We start from the raw sequence: 18,088 nt of genomic DNA, 5'->3' as shown, positions 1-18,088 counted from the left end.
TTCTAATAGCCCTATCCATTCAAACTCCATTTACTCTTGCTGAAGCAGAGAGCTACAAACTTATAATAGCTGCAACTATATAGTAATATGTAATTTACTAGTCCACTATATGAAGGAAAACTGCCTGAAATGTCTTCTTTTTTCCCTGAAATATCTTCTATATCTCTGTGTAGCTGCCTATTTATTACTAATTGCTTTCATTATGTCCTGTTACAAGAGGTGTCTTCTTGCTAACAGAGGGGTGGTTCCAATGGTAGAAGGGGCAAAGTAACAATATCAAACTTCAAGTTGTTTACTGAAATTGCTGGATAGTGTTGATAACACAAAAGTTGCAGGTTTACACATCATGCATTAAAACAATAATACAATAAGCATTCATCTTTTCAAAGCACCACTGCGATATTTCACATTTACAATGACTTTAATCTCACACAGCATGTCTAGTGAGTGTAGACTACATTCCTTACCTCATGCAAAATCGGCATGTGTGCTTCACAAAGCCCCTTATGTTATGAATGCGTAGATGGTTGGAAAGGGCAGTGCCACCCTTGAAGCATTTGCCACATTTTGGGCATTTGTAGTTTGAATGCTGGCCCATATGCATCTTTAGGCGATACTGTGAAAGGAAGGTTTTGCCACACAAGTAACAATAATAATCAGCTTCTGGCTCTGCTGAGCCACTTTCTACTGCTTGTCCAGTGTTTGGTTCTGAATTTTGCCAGGATGGTCCATTCTGCCTTGTATTTCCAAGCTCAAGGGCAGTTTGCAACTGATGGCCTCTGTGTAAACGCAGGTGGCGGTCCAAATTTGAACGATTTGAGAAAGTCTTGTTGCACATCTGAACAGAAATAAAAATATCATCAGACAAATGAACTGAAAAAGAAAATTATAGCAGTACTTCTCCTCATTAACAATTACCATAAAGCGGAGATGCTGAGTCACAGACAGGCACGACAAAAAGATTCTCACAATTAAAGATTTTGGGCATTAAGGCCTTCATAAACACTCTCTCTCTCTCTCTCTCTCTCTCTCTCTCTCTCTCTCTCTCTCTCTCACACACACACACACACACACACACACACACACACGGGCAAACGCAACTCTCACACATGACTGCAGTCTCCGGCAACAGAAACCACATTCCATCCGGGTTTTTCCATGTTTGATGTTTGCTTCTCCTCATTAACATTGCAAAAACACAGACAAGCTATTAATAACAAAACAATACAAAGTCCAGTATGGAACCACAGCAATATGGCAAGGATATATTACTACTCACCACACTGAGGGTAGTAGGCAGCTCAAGTTAAGTTACACGCCTAGAAAAATTATTTTCTGAAATGTCTAGAAACGTTGTGCAATATACATCAATATAGCCATTGCATCATAAATTGAGGCAGGGAGGGATGAGCAGCCACAGCAACAAGCAAGCAGCTGGTCATTAATGAAGGAGTAGCAAGGGAGTTTCAAACAGCATGTGTCCGGAGCAACTAACAAGTACTTACATTAAATTTTAAGAATAACAACGAGAGGGATTGTAGAGATTAATCTAAGATTGTAAATGTGAAATGTAAATTATTTTCTAAAGCAAGCCAGGATTAAACTAAAACACAACAGGAGGCCAAAAAAACTGACCAATGGGAGTGTCCTTTGGTGGGGATGGCTTGGAGGAAGTGACACTATGGTTTTTGCCAACTACAGAACCACTAGAGAGACTCACGTGGACTGTTAACAGTGATTGTTGCATTTCACAATATGAGCTACCTGGGATGGCAGTAGATACTTCACCAGTCTGCCACCATCCACCTTGGCATTTGACAATGTGTTCCAGCACACCACTACAGCCATCATCATCAGCAAGCTTCACTTTTAACACTGGGGGACTTTGGCCAGAAACAGAGGCGTAAATGGCTCTCAATATCTATGCTGTATAGATGAGAGACCCATCCACTAAGATGTCAGCAATTTATTGCAATATACTTCACAGGCTTGCTGAGATAGAATCAAATAGTGGCCATTAACGACGGAACTCCATGGTACAGAAATGTTTTTGTCTGTGCATGGGGAATATAGTGTTCAGAGTTGGTTTCTTGAACCACAGACTTATTTCAAAGAAGCATTAAATATTTCTGACCACAAACTTCGCTAATTTCTTGTTTAACCCTGCTTCGGGCACAAGACAGGAGCAGTTAGGGCATGGATTGACATCTCTGCATTGACAACTGCATCACCATGTCAAATAAAAGTAAGTGAAGATTAACATCGCCTACAGCTGCAATCAAGTTATTTCACTTGGACAGTTGCTGATCACATGTGACTTGTTGCTGGAGCTGCAATTATTTTTATTTCTCATTTTCTCAAAACCAATAGTAGTGGAAAATTCAGTAGAAGCTATTGGAAATTTTAATCCTTACATAATAACTTTGGGTCTGACTTGTTCAGAGGAGTTAAAACTGGTATTTGGCATTGTTGGTCTGACTGCTGCACACACAGTTCTGTTGAAAGCAAGTAGTGGATGTTACATACCTAAGATGTTATGTGTAAAATATTAGCATAGGCCAGAGTGTGGTGTTTGGACATTGCCAGAAAATGAGTGTTGCCTAGCTGATTGACTCTAGGTGCACAGCGGGGTAGCTTTTTGTTCCTCGTGCATTTTACAAACCTTAGTGGATTGGTGAGAGGCATGGCCAGCTGGCATTTTTGAGGACAGCCGCTGGGAATCACAATATAGGTGACGAATGCACCACTGTAGGAAAATGGAAGACGACTTGAAGTTATCAAAATACACTGGTGTCCAAAATTAAAGCAACAAACGGACATTTCTCCATCCTGTGTCTCATTCACATTATAATCATACAAATTGCCATCAACAGATGTCATTACAATCATGTTCTACACAGAAGATTGCATTCCAACCAATGGACAATCACACTGTAAATAACATTAGGGCACCTATCATGCGTGGTAGTGTTTGCAGGGTAGTCCCATATCCGCAGTCACAGTGTACACAGTCACCGACGGTGTAGTATGGCACAAAGAAGGGATGGTGTAGTATGGCACAAAGAAGGCACCTTTGTCTTTCTGCTGTGGAGGGCTATAGGAAGAATGGGAGCTGATGTGGCCTGATGACTTAATGTGAATGGTTCAGTTGTTTCTTGGATAAGGTGACAGTTTAGAGAGACCAAAACTGTATCCCGGAGACCAGGACAGGGCTGACCATGTGTGACATCAGAAAGAGTGAACCATTATTTGGTGGTAAAGGTACAACGGTACCGATTAGTACTGCACTACAACTGGCATCTGACCTCACAGCATCCTCTGAATGTGTTGTATTGAGGCAAACTGTGGCATGTCTTCACAGAAAGTAATATCTAAAGTGGAGCCATCAATATGTCACCTGGACAGTTGAACAGAGGGCCAATGTGTGAAGAGATCTTGGGATCTCATGAGCAGTTGTTGCAAGGTACTGCAGGCCCATACTTCGTAGTGATGGGCGATAATGCTCGACCTCAGAGCTTTTATTGGAAACTGAAGATATTGCACGCATGGTGTGGCCTGCTCACTCTCCCAATTTGAATCCAACAGAGGATGTCTGGGATGCATAAGGGTGACGGGCTGCATCACGTCATCATCCACCAACCACTCTCCAAAACTTGCAAGCAGCACTGTAGGAAGAATGGTCATTATTGCCTCAACATGAGATTGATGACACAATTCACAGAAGGCCCCATCGTTGTCAGGCCTGTACTGGTGACAGAGGTGGTCAACACTCCATGGCGAGCACATTAGCCAGTTGTCAAAGTGTGTGCGAATCCGCCACGTTTGGAGACGGAAAAAAACAACATATTTGTCTACTGCTATGCACATGTTGCAGTTGATTACATTCTGTATTCTTTACATGGTTTCTACTTTACTGTCACCTGTTTATACTGTTTTGTGGCAAAATAAATGCAACCCTACAAAATTTCTGTTTGTTGCTTTAATTTTGGACACCAGTGTATTTGGAGGAAAGAACGAGAATCAGTCATGGAAACTGACAGGTTTCTTGCTGTGTGTCACCTGAGTCAGTAGTAAAATGTATAAAGTGTTAGTGGCCAAAGTGATGGAACCCTAGCTTAAATAACAGAATAACAACGTCCAATCACAAGGCAGGTAATCAGGGGAGCCTTTGCAAGGTATTGAGTCGCAGCAGGCATAGTGAAAGAGAATGCTCAAAATATTTTAACTAAGTCCTCCTCCAGAAGGAAAAAAAAACACACACACGCACAATTTTAACTCTCACACATATGGACATTGTCGTCCCCAGGCACTAAGGCTCAACTGCAACTGTACTTGATGGTCACAGCAATCTAGCTGGGATGGATAGTGGGAGTAAGGATGTGGCATGGGACAGAGGTGGAAGGATAGCATGGTATGGGTTGTGAATGATGCTAGTGCTACCTGTGGGATTGTGTATGGACATGGTGGTGCTGCTTTATGCAGTATGGGGAGCCTGTGCTGAGGGAGGGGTTGGGCTGTTTGGGATAAAGAGACTAAACTGCAAAGTCAACAGTCTCATCAGATAAGGGAAGGAAGTCGGCCATGCCCTTTCAAAGGAAAGCCTGGAGAGATTTAGGGAAATCAAGGGGAAACCTAAATCAGGATTGCCAGATGCGGGATAGAACCATCGTCGTCCTGAATGCAAGTCCAGTGTGCTAACCACTGTGCCACCTTGCTCGGTCCTGTGCTGAGGGAGGGAGTGAGGAGGGGGGGGGGGGGGGGGGCAGGAGGAAAGTAGAGAAAAGGAAATGACTATGTAGGTGCACTGATGGGATAGAAGGCATGTGTAGTACTGGAGTGGGAGCAGGCAAGAGGATAGGCAGGTGGAGGACAGGGACTAAAGAAGGTTGAGACCAAGTGAGCTACAGGACCAAAGTATATATTGTAGGGAGAGTTCCCATCTGTGCAATGTAGAAATGTAGAAAACTAGCATTGGTGAGATGAATCCAGGTGGCACAGGCTGTGAGCAAGACATTAAAGTGAAGTACATCGTGTTGGACGGCTTGTTCAGCAGCTGGGTGGTCAGTTTGGCAGTGTCCATTCTTGTGGACAGGTGGGTGGTTAATTGCCATGCCCACACAGAATGCGACACAGAGGTAGACCACATGGCTGCTTTCGCAGGTGGTCCAGCCTTTGAGGGAGTAGGAGGGGGCTGTGACAGGACAGGAGGAGGAGGAGGTAATGAGAGAATTTTGGTCTGTTGCAGGGGTATGAGTGGAATAGGGACAGACAAGGAATTCTGTGGATTGGGTAGGTGGCAGAATACCACTGTGGGAGGATGGGGAGGATAGTGGGAAGAATATTTCTCATTTGGGGGCATGACATTATATTCTTCTTGAAGTCTGAAGGTATTTTGCCTGTTTCATACATCTTGCTCACCAGATGGTAGAGTTTTGTCAGGACTGGCTCTCCCAAGGCCGTCAGTAGTTCCAATGGAATGTTGTCTACTCCGGGGGCCTTGTTGCATTGCAATTCTGTCAGAGACAGCAAAGGACTTGGAAGAGCAGTTGAATGGAATGGACAGTGTCTTGAAAGGAGGATATAAGATGAACATCGACAAAAGCAAAACAAGGATAATGGAATGTAGTCTAAGTCGGGTGATGCTGAGGGAATTAGATTAGGAAATGAGGCACTTAAAGTAGTAAAGGAGTTTTGCTATTTGGGGAGCAAAATAACTGATGATGGTCGAAGTAGAGAGGATATAAAATGTAGACTGGCAATGGCAAGGAAAGCGTTTCTGAAGAAGAGAAATTTGTAAACATCGAGTATAGATTTAAGTGTCAGGAAGTCATTTCTGAAAGTATTTGTATGGAGTGTAGCCATGTATGGAAGTGAAACATGGACGATAAATAGTTTGGACAAGAAGAGAATAGAAGCTTTCGAAATGTGGTGCTACAGGATCACCAATTTAGTATTGGAGGGCAGCGTGGAGGGTAAAAATCGTAGAGGGAGACCAAGAAATGAATACACTAAGCAGATTCAGAAGGATGTAGGTTGCAGTAGGTACTGGGAGATGAAAAAGCTTGCACAGGATAGAGTAGCATGGAGAGCTGCATCAAACCAGCCTCAGGACTGAAGACCACAACAACTACAACAACAACAACAACAACAACTTGAAATGCTGGCAAAGAATGTGACTCAGTTGCTCCAACATTTGGTGTTTCCGAGTCAAGATTGGAGCATTAATTTGTGGCCAGATAGTGTTCAAATGGGGAATGGTAGGTGACTGGTGAGACAAGGCATGGGAAGTACGGCTTCTAGACAAGGTTGAGAGGTTAATCTCTTTGAAGGCCTCAGTGAGGCGCTTGGCATATTGCAAGAGGGACTGCTCGACACTAGAAATGCAACAACAAAAGGTGGCTAGGCTGTGTGCGAGGCAGTTCATGGTTTGAAATGGGTGGCAGCTGTTGAAGAGGAGGTACTGCTGGTGGTTGGTAGGTCTGATATGGACATAGGTACTGATTTAGCCATCTTTGTGGTGAAAGTCAACATTGAGGAAGGTGACTTCTTGGGTCCAGGAGGACCAGGTGAAGCAATTGTGGGAGAAGCTGTTCAGGTTCTGGGAGAGAGGATAGGGTGTTCTCACCCTCGGTCCAGATAACCAAGATATCATCAATGAACCTGAACCAGGTTAGGGGTTTGGGATTCTGGGTGGTTAGAAAGGCTTCCTCTCAATGGCCGATGAAATGGGTTACACACATTGGTGGCATGTGGGTGCCCATTACTGTACCATGGTTTTGTTGTAAGTGATGCATTCAAAGGAGAAGTAACTGTCTGTGAGAATATAATTGGTCATGGTATCCAGTAAGGAGGTTGTAGGTTTGGAGTCAGTTGGGCATTGGGAAGGATAGTGTTCACTAATGACAATGGGAATGTGGATGTCAGAGTAGAGGGATATGGGTTTGATGGCGACGAGCAAAGAGTAGGGATGGTAAAGGAACAGAAACTATGGAATGTCATTGGAGGATAGGTTTTGGGTACCAGACTGAAGGTGTTGGGCCATGAGAGCAGAGATTCATTCCTTGGGGGCACAGAAACTGGTCCGAATGGGGTGCCCTGAGGTTTCCTAAAATACATAAGCCCATACAAGGTTGGTTGATACATTTGAGGGAGGAGACGAAACAACGAGGTCATCAATCCCATTGGATTAGAGAAGGATGGGGAAGGAAGTTGGCCATGTCCTTTCGAAGGAACCATCCTGGCATTTGCCTGAAGCGATTTAGGGAGATCACAGAAAACCTAAATCAGGACGGCTGGACATGGGTTTGAACTGTTGTCCCCCCAAATGCGAGTGCAATGTGCTAACCACTGTATCACCTCGCTTGGTCAAAGCACGTAAAAAATATGAGTGCCGGAGTGGTGCACATCAGGAGGAGTTCTGATATGGGCCTAAGGATTTGGAATGGGACCAGAGGCCCTGCAGATACTGTGGCAAGACTTTTATGTGAGCATATCTGATAGCTGCCAGAATCCCTCTGTCAAGCAATCACTGTGGTTCAGAATCCACAATGGTGGAGCATTTGTCTACAGATAGGACTGCATGATCAGAATCACTTTTTAGATGGTGAATTGCAATCATTTCTGTACACGCAAGATTACTTTTCATGTTGAGGGCTTTGGGGAATGATGATGGGGAAATGTTCAAGGTTAAAAAATTCTGGGAAGTTAACAGGGGGAGATCTGAGGGGTAGTGGGGATGGATCACAGTTGGCTGGAACAGTTAATTGTGTCAGGCAACATTCAATATTGCTTTTGGATTGAGTCTGATTGGTAAGGTTAGTTGTGAGAAAGTGTTTCCCTGTAGGGACTGAGAGGAAACAAGATCTTTCCAAGTACATAATTTTTTGGGGGAGGAGGGGGGGGGGGGGGGGGGGGAGCAAAAGGTAGAGCCTTTGGAAAGGAGTGATAATTTTGTAGTACTGAGATTTAAAAACATGACTGTATTGCAAGTCTGTTTAGGCTCTGGTTTCTGATACTCTCACCTCCTCCTCCCTCACCTCTCTCCTCTTCCTAGACGTCTTCCTCAACCCCATCACCGACCCCCGCTAGTTTGCTATTCACATCATATGCAGTCACAGTCAGGCATTATCACCTGGAGGTAACAGTAGCCAAGTGTGTGTACGAGTTATGCTTATATGAACGTTTAGGAATTTTCAGGAGTTTTCTACTTCGGAAGACCCACAAGCTGGAATTTTTCTAGCATTCTTTTTCATTGTGCAAGTCTGCAATTCAATGCCTCCTCTACATGATGAGCAGCTACCTATCCTTTCCATATTTCATAAATTACCAAGAAGGGTCTTGAATTTTAAAGAATTTTTTTACGAGACAAATATCCATATTTAGTTATCATTACCTCATTGCATGAACTGTTACACTTTACTTTAAAGTATGGAAGTCCAAAATTCACATACACACATAAATCTTAATTAAATCATTCATGAACACTAATTATGAAAAACAAAAATGTGAACATTTTTCATTAATCTTACTGTTCTGCACCAACTCTGTGTAGCAGCCTCAGTAGACAAAGAAAGGATACACGGAAATATCGAAACTTTGGTTTTACACGCAACATGCTACAGCATTAAGAGCTGAATCTATTTCCTTCCACTCAGTTTTACCACAGTTCTGGATCAACCTGTTCAATACGCTCCATTATTACACACAATGCAGTTTTAACTTATTGTTTGGTTTTTGTTTGTAATATTTTGTTTTTTCTTCATTTTATATGTAAACCACTAAATTCAAATTGTGAACGGCCAGGCTAGTGGCCCCGTGTTGTTCTCTCCGTCAACAGATGGCAGCACTTTTGCCACTCTGGCTTACCAATTTGCCTCTTCATTCGCATCCGCTACTCCCTGTTCTGCACTCATAGGCAGCACACCGCACTTGGGGACCACAGCACAGCGTAAGTGTTGTGATATCATTTGTACATATTCCATACACACACACACACACACACACACACACACACACACACACACAAATGCAACTCAAGCCACACTCAACATTTTTGTCACTATTACCAACTCAAAAGCATATCTCATGGTGGAATATTTTTTATCAAGCTACTTGAGAGTGATGTGTTTATCAAAAATACTACACTCACATGCACTGCCACTCTTAATATTTTGAGATGATACAAATAATTTTCCTTCCTGTGGTAATGAAATTTTTGAACTATGGTTCAAAAACGACAACATTACGAAAAGAAATACTAACAAAGGATGAAAAGGATAGACTGCTACTCACTGTATAGAGGTGGTGTCGAGTTGGAGACAGGCACAACAAAAAGACTGACAGCTTTCAACCAAAATGCCTTCTTCTAAAGTAGGAAACACACACACATTCATGCAAGCACAACTCACACGATACAGTCTCTGGCCACTGAGGCTGTAAATTCTAGAAATATTTCAGCTTCTGGATCTTCAGAAGTAGAAAACTCACACACACTTACACAAGCACAACTCTCAAAACTTGTCCTTGAAAATGCTATCCAGCTGATAAGATAATGTTTCATACAATGCTATAACCTGTACTTGTTGATAATACAGTAAACTAATTTAAAAGGGCGAAGGAAACACTGAATTCAACATACTGATTGCAACCAGATTAGGAACTTTTATTGACTGCACTGTAACAACCAACTGTCAATGAGGCCGACCTCAGTGGCCAGAGGCAGTGGTCACGTGTGGGAGCTGTGCTTCTGTGAATGTGTGTCTGTTTTCTAGTTTAGAAGCCGGCCTTTTGGTCAAAAACTCAGTGTATAGCAGCCTTTTTGTTGTTATTGTCTGCAAGTCAACACCACCTTTGTATATGGTGAGAGCAGTCAATCATTTTCAAAATGTTGTCGTTATTCCATCCAGGCTTTTCCGTTGTTTGAGGTTCAAGAACAGCATTAATGAATGACAAATCACTAATTAGTGATGCTAGACAAAAAACATAACTCTGCAAACTCCAATAAGATGGAATCTTTCTGGGTAGAGATAATGTCTTGATTGTAGTTCATTGGAAAGATTATAGATGTACTTAAGCTACAATGGAAGCAACAAGCAAAATTTCTCTGTGAAATACTGCTGAATATGCTGCAAAGACTAAGAACTTATTCTAAAGTAAATAGGTGCAAAAATGAGAAGACTCACATAGCAGTTATAATATTTGTAGTCAGTTTGTTTAAATGACTTTTCAAGAAATACCCAATAAATACTATGGAAGAGATTACTGTCATACTGAAAATCAGAAAGGAGAACTTCTATTCGAAACAAACACATTACTACCACATACAGGCACATCTGACATGTCGTTCAAGAACCCTACAGTAAATTAAATAAATTACAAGCGTAATCATTTTCCTGAGCACCACCAATTAATGGAAGAGGAAGGAGAGTCATGCTGGGACACTTTCCTATGCATTTTATACTGGCTTAACTCTTTCAGACGCTTGTGTACAGTAACTTATTCTGTATCTCAGATGCAACCGAAGTATTTTTTCCCCAATGGAAATCTGAGCTACACATTTCTGAATGTTCAACCTGTTCACCACATGCAAGTGCTGCCAACTGTTGGACAACACTATGAAAATATAAGCAAGTTAATGCAGCAGCTCACAGCAGCTAATGGGCACTAGAAGACACAGATGTGTTTTGTTCACTATATTCCACTGTATAGTTAAATATATTATTATTATTATTATTATTATTATTATTATTATTATTATTATTATCATCTTCACTTTCTCAGACGTTAAGTCCGGTTAAAAATGGAGTGACGCGGACCTTGATCAAGCGTCACTTACTTTTAACTGTACGGTATGTGTTATATTGCATTTAGGAACTTTCGTTGTTCTGTTAAAAATTTTAATTCTGGGTATCTGGTAATAAATGTTGTGTATACTTGTGATCTGTATCCAGTTGTGTTGGTTCCTAGGTTTGTTGCTTGGTAATAACAGAACATGAGGTGTCGATTAACTTCATCTGACCATCTCATCCTCTGTCTTTGTTTTCCTTCTAGGGTGGTTGCAGGAAGCATATCCTGCAAAACACCTCTATTTGAATTTAAATCATTTTCCAGTTGGCTAGCAGTGTCGTTACCATTGTGGGCGGGCATAGGGTTCAAGCGTCGTCCCCGACCATGACGGCGCTTGTCCGAGGCTTCTTTAGTTCTGTCCTGAACCAACTAATCACACTAAAAGGGGGGTTAGCCCTATTAGTGGTTTGTTCTTTTCGTCGCCTTTTACGACTGGCAGAACATACCGGAGGTCGATTCTTTTCCCGGGCCTCCACGGGGTTATTATTATTATTATTATCATTATTATTATTATTTTGCATGGTAAATATTGAATTATCATTTTACTTTAATTACAATAGACTATTTCATAATTAGTTATATTAGTCCATAAAATTAAGTAAAGTGTAGAAAGTATGTTTTGGAAACGTGTACATATTTTTGTATAAATCTTGTATCTAAATTCTTTAAAAAATCACTGAAGAGCATTACCAAATAAATAAAAATATTCCTTGCTCCTGAAAAAAATTCATGTCTGAAAGGATTAAAGAATGCAAAGAAATTTTTTCCCACTGTAATAAAATTGATTATGATGAGATAAATGTGCTAACTGATCTTGGATCATATGGAATGAACGATACTGCACCGAAGACATAAAAACCAAAAATCCAGTAATATACAGCTATGAGAATATGTTCAAATGTCAATACTTATAAACACTTAATGTAATTGCAACCACAATTATGGACTTCTCAAAAAAGATGGCCAATAAATTGTATTTTATTTATGAAATGTACATTCCAAAGATTGTCTTGCATAAACAGATCGATATATGCTAGTAATTTCTTTGTTACTTTGTTACATGTTGTCAGAGGTAAAGCTTTGTTATTTTGTGTAGTTGGTTGCACAAGTTTGAAGTGCAGGGATGGAGAATGAGTTGTGTGTGTTTTAATGATTTGTATTGTGAAGTGAAATGACTGAAAATACATGTGTAATTCTGCAGGAAGTCCACCAGAATTCATATTAGTATCGAAACATCAACCCGATCATCCTGTACATGATTATAGAAAGATAAACCACAGAATGGAAATGCATAATGAGCCATCGATACACAACAAAGAAGAGCAACAAAAAAGGTTAGTATTTTCATCATTAACAGAATTGGTTATTTAAATTTGACTGTCCCTGTCACTCGCTGCAGTGTGTCACTATCTCAGTGTGGCAAGTGCTGTGAAAATATGATGGGCCGCCCAAATTACTCACTTACTCCAAACATTAATGAGCAAACTTTTGGCAACAGAAGCATGGGGATGGTCAGGCCCCGCAGATCAGTTGCTGTAGGGTTACAATCTGTAACAACAACATGGCTCAAATTATGCAAGTCCGTATCATTCAAGTTACTTCAAGAGGTGCTGATGCAGAAGCCCGTCTTTAAAATTATCAATAACGTGCATAGAAATGACACTATCTAGAACATGCCTACAATAGAGCTCCTGTCAGTACACAGGTAGTATAGCATAAGTGAACATTAAACAGTGCAGCACTTGGCAAAGTGAAGATAGTCTAAATTAGAAATATGAAATTTCGCCTAGTCAAGGGTCGGTACCAATTCTGATGGACGTTATACGGGGCTTTGAAATATTGTTCACAGCGAATTGGAAAAAATATTTTATCTATTAAGGCAACTGTAACTTCCATTTATAATTTACATAGCCCACCAATAAACTATATGCAACTTTGACATGCACATTAAAATGAGGAGAAAAATCTCAGATGACATGTATATTGTCTGCCAACACATTATTACAAAGTAAAATACAACCTTCTAACCTGTAAGTTGATCTCCACAGTTCAAGTCTTTAATGCCCAATTATCTGAAAGATCTTTGTGACAATGTCAATAACTGAATAATACAGTTGTGTTTGTATTTTTGTCTTTAGTTTCTTGCTATCATCGCATTTAGGTGCGTGCAAGAAAGAAATCATACTACTAAATGTTTCAGCAACTGTGCCCCTGTATACATGCATTAGAGAACAAATGCCACATGTGACTTGAATGCACCCAACAGCTAACACTAACAACACTGGTGGGAGAATATATGGGACAGGTCTTGCATATAGGTCTGTTACAGGAATATGAGCCACAAAGCAAGGTGTTAGGAGGAAGGGTAGAGTAGGGATGGACAAGGAAATTGTGTAGATTCTGTGGGCAGGTAAATACCATTATGGGAGTGGTGGGACAGATAGTGGGTAGAATATTCTGCGTTTCAGGGCATGACAAAATGTAGTCTCAGCCCTGGCAGAGAATGTGATTCAGTTGTTCCAGACCTGTGTGAGTCGTGACGGAAGTGCTCCTTTGTGGCCAGTGGGTGGGAGTGTGGGATGTAGTAGGTGACTGGAAAGACAAGACATGGGAGATGTATTTCTGAACAAGGTTGGGAGGCTAATTTCAGTCTGTAAGGTCCCCAATGAGGGCCAAGGTATATTTGGAGAGGGACTGCTCATCTCTAAAGACGTGACAGCCATAGGAGGCTAGGCTTTATGGGATGGACTTCTTGGTATGGAATGGGTGGCTGCTGTCAAGTGGATGTATTTTGGTGGTTGGTAGGTTTGATATGGGCAGAGGTACTGAAGCTGTCATCTTTGAGATGGAGATGAACATCAAGGAAGGTTACCCGTTGGTTTTAGGAGGACCAGATGAAGCGATGGAGGGAGACTGTGTTGTGGTTCTGGAGGAAAGTGGATAAGGTGTCCTCACCGTCGGTCCAAATCACCGAAGTATTATCAATGAATCTGAACCAGCTGAGGAGTATGGTATTCTGGGTGATTAGGAAGAATTCCTCTAGATGGCCCATGAGTAGGCAGGCATAGGATGGTGCCATGCAGGTGCCCATTACTGCATCACAGATTTGTGTGTAGGTGATGCCTTCGAAGTTGAAGTCATTGGGGTGAGGATATGGATGCTCTTAGTGACCATTAGAAGGTTGTAGGTCTGGAATCGGTCAGATGTTGGGAAAAGTAATGTTCAATGAGGGCAAGTCCATGGGCATTAAGGAAGTTAGTCTACAAGGGGGTGACGGCAATAGCGATGAACAGGGTTTTGAGTGATAAAGGAACAGGAACTTTGGAGAGTCAGTGGAGGAAATGGTTGGTGCCTTTGATATATGCGTGTAGGTTATCCATAATAGGCTGCAGATGCTGGCCCATGAAAGCAGAAATTCTCTCAGTGGGGGCATTATAACTGGTCACAATGGGACGTCCTGGGTGGTTATGGACTTTAGGAAGCATGTAGAAGGTAGGAGTCTGGTGAGAGGTAGGGGGTGAGGAGCGATATAAGACTCAGGAGGGACGTTCTCGGATGGGCCTTAGGATTTGAGAAGAGACTGAGGTCCTTTTATACTTCTGGAATTGTGTCACTGTGGCATGGTTCAGAGGTGGATGAATCTGACAAAGGCCTTCCATCAGGTAACTCTTGCAGTTCAAAACCACAATGGTTGAGCCTTTGTCAATTAACTGATTGTTTTGTATTTTCATGTGTGTTTATACTCTGATTAAAACTTTGTGACTGACAGATTGCAGTGGTGGGAGTCAGTATTACTAGCTTGTAGTCAACCATACTTTACAATGGTCTGCATATACAGCGTAACCTAGATTTCACTTTCTCCAATTTTACGTTTTTCACAATTCTTCACCATAAACTCCGCCACGCACCGTATGGTGGATTGCAGAGTATGCATGATGATGTAGATGTAGCCCCTGTGCTAAAAATTGCCTGTTTTTACATTTTTTTCAGCAAAGTTTACTCGATTCCACATTCTTACTCCACATCTGGCTTGACCTCATCCCTGTTTTCTTTTCTTTTGACATTTGATGTGACTGAATGAGCTATAATGGAACAAAAGATAAACAATTCGCACCATGGCTGATGGCAGTGTTAAGGGAATATTTCATGCCGTTTCGGAGAGGGGAGACATGGGAGCGGAAAGTTTGACATAATCCACGATCTGCGTTGCCAACACAACTTGCAAAGTTTAGCTTCACTGAACAATGATAATGGGTCGAGTACATTTCACACTACTTTTTGCAGAAATTGACGTAATCGTGACATCGTGGGGCTGTGAAGGTGACCAGGAATGAGGCTCTTGATTTGTCTATCACTACAGTGTCAATTTGATGTTAATGGAAATATGTTTGTGGTTGTGCAATGTGCAAAATATTTGTGACAAGGAAGAATATGAATGTTACTGCTCACTGTTTCACTTGCAGCACTGTAGCTGTCCTCAGATTCCTGCCTAACCACACACTCAGAAATCACCATATATTCAGAAATAAACAGGCAAATATTTATTTCATCCTTTGTTCTCTAACTAGACAAAATTGTTTAATAATATCGAATATTGTGGAACATATGTATCGTGGTCATAATGAATGCAATACCAAAAAATATTGGGATGCAGCAAGTTGTGAACCTATGACCTCAAAATCCGCTAACCATGAGGTTATCCATTACGCTACAGCTTGTTCATCTAAATTTTGTATTGTGCATTAGTTGTCATAAAATCTCTTGAAGCCTTATGTTATTGATGTTTTATTAATTGACATTTAATGATAAGTGTGACATATTTGTAATATAGTATTTGTAATGCACCGTTGCTTTGGAACATATGAGTGCAGTATGCACTCATATGTCACACACTACAATGGAAATGAATAATCAAAGTGCCAAAAGTAGCGTAAAGCGGCATCCACACTGCCACAGGAGATATGTTTCTGTTGGAAACAGTATTTCCTTCAGTGTTTTGAATCTTTTTCCAACTATTTCTTGTCTCTGTTTCTGTCCACACTGGCAGCAAACATTTCTCAGTATATTCACATTGTCTGCAACACTATTTGTTGTGTCGTTTCATATTATCTGCCACGTCATGCTAGATATGAAGAAATTGTAATACATGTTGCTGCATTATTAATACTCTAAGGTTCATACAAACAAAATGAAAGACATCATCATCGTTCATTCTTTGTTTTATTTATTTCTTGTGACTTGTGATCAGAAAGCCATAAGCTTCTCTGTGTTTCATAGTTTTAAAGAATAAGGTTGCATTTACGAAAGAATTTCGTAACTGGTTTTAAAACTGTGATATTATTTTGATGGAGGGTTGTACAGTAGTTGGCAATGGGTGACAAAATTGGATTAGTTGTACAAAATCAATTTGTTGCTCTACATGCAGTCATCTCCGGTGAGTGAAAATATTCTATAGAACAACTGGTGGGAAAAACTTGCTGCATATGGAGTATGGAAGACAGTTCTAGTTTCTGTAAGTTCACTTGGATATCATCTAACGATTTTAAATTCCTGGGAAATATGGTGTCACTGTTTCTCTAAAAACAAGACAGAAATTTCAAGAAAGCAATTACAACCAGACACGCTGCTAACCTTAGGGTTTTTTTATGAGAGATTCATTCCAAAGCCTTGAGTATTTATTTCACATTTCAAAGCAAGCTATGACAAATGACCTAATTTTCTTTTCTACGCAGTCTTTCTGCATATTCTACCAAAAGTAGCAACAGTTTTCTGCAGGGTGTCTTGTTTTATTGCTCTCCTTGTACTGCTAGCATCGTATATTTCACATGCAGCCTTCAGCCTGGAACAACGATAACAGCTCGACAATTTACTGCCTCATCCACTGAACTTTTTTTTAATAGAAAAAAAGTATAGCTCTAGAAAGCAAAACACTTAACAACTCTGTACAACAGATGACACAATGTGATATACAAACATACACTTGTGCCGTGCAGTGGTGACAACTGGTAGCTGGCCTGAAACATTATTTCCTATGATCTGTACAGACACTGCTATGGACAGATGTTTCTGTGTTTTGAAAGATGTTTCGAAATGGTGTCCACATCAAATAGCCAGGAACATGTTTTGAAAACATGTTTCAAGCTTAGTGTGTACATGGCTTGAAGTCTAGTTAACCCAAGTAATCTACCATTGGCTACGGAAGGAAAATGCACACACGCTCCCATGTTAAGTTTCTGACGCCTTTCAGTGTACTTCAGGTATCAGTTTAATTCACTATGTTCATCAATTTTTGCTTTTTTTCTAGGTGAACAAAAGGAAAGATGTCTCAAAAAAGTGTGTTTTAATGTATAATTGGTGGTTGTAGCATGTTGGAAAATAGCTCAATTACCTCGTAGACAGATATAAATTTCAATTTTTTTATGAGTTTTTACTTAATTATTGTATAAACATGATACTGTACATCGTATTTCCTTCACTTATGGTGATTTTATGCACTGTATTTTTGAGGATTATGATTTATGATCATGTATGTTAATTACACAAGTTTTTGCTCTATTTTGGGAGTTTCAACATTTTTCTCGATTCTGCATTTTCCTCAATTTTGTGGTTTTTAAGTCTGAATCCCCATGAATACATAAAATAGGGGTTTTACTGTACCTAAAAAACCTACAAAACAGGCAACATAGTGAGTATGTGATGCTTAAGAAACAACTATGATTGGCTCACCCTGGCTCCTACCATTAGACTTGCTGAAACGTCAATTTTAATCAGAGTATATCAATAGTTCTTAGAAGTTCACCTCTCAAAGTTGAGTACTGACCAGCCACTCCGTCTTTTTGTAACAATATTCGATACGAAATGAAATATAAGAAACAAGGTGACTGATAACAGAAGCTGTGATTAAAAATTATTGCTTTGGAGAGTTATGCTTATAATTAGCATAAAAATTTATGTGATTCCCCCCACAGTTAAAACATTGAGCTAAGAATCGAAAAAGATGGGTTACCTGAAAATAAATTGTTCACACTCAGATGCACACATTCATCTTCTTTTTAGTCCAGCTAATGATGACACATCTTGTCCAACTTCATACATTTTATTATATAGCCAGGCTTTCTTTGGCGCAACCAGCTACCACACCCGAGAATGATTTTTAATTGAATTGCAATCAGTTGTGCCAGTTTACATATTCACTGGCAACTCTACGACTTTCTTCTTAGTAACACAAAAATTCATCTTATTT

At 40.5% G+C, this 18,088-nt stretch overlaps 1 protein-coding gene across 3 annotated transcripts in view; it reads right to left on the bottom strand.

Moving 5' to 3' along the window:
* The window catches only part of LOC126462149 (zinc finger protein 808-like), a 158,067-nt gene that overhangs the window by 88,976 nt on the left and 51,003 nt on the right, over positions 1 to 18,088 (bottom strand). For all 3 annotated transcript variants that reach the window (XR_007585953.1, XM_050096052.1, XM_050096053.1), the window contains one exon: positions 468 to 838. Coding sequence is in view for 2 of the 3 variants with exons in the window: in XM_050096052.1 (XP_049952009.1) it covers positions 468 to 838 (371 nt within the window). In the remaining variant the exon portion in view is untranslated. The remainder of the gene's footprint in view (positions 1 to 467; positions 839 to 18,088) is intronic.

This window comes from Schistocerca serialis, chromosome 1 (assembly GCF_023864345.2).
Source record: "Schistocerca serialis cubense isolate TAMUIC-IGC-003099 chromosome 1, iqSchSeri2.2, whole genome shotgun sequence".
Taxonomy (NCBI): domain Eukaryota; kingdom Metazoa; phylum Arthropoda; class Insecta; order Orthoptera; family Acrididae; genus Schistocerca; species Schistocerca serialis.
The sequence above is the reverse complement of the archived record's forward strand: the minus strand, read 5'-3'. Positions and strand labels throughout refer to the sequence as shown.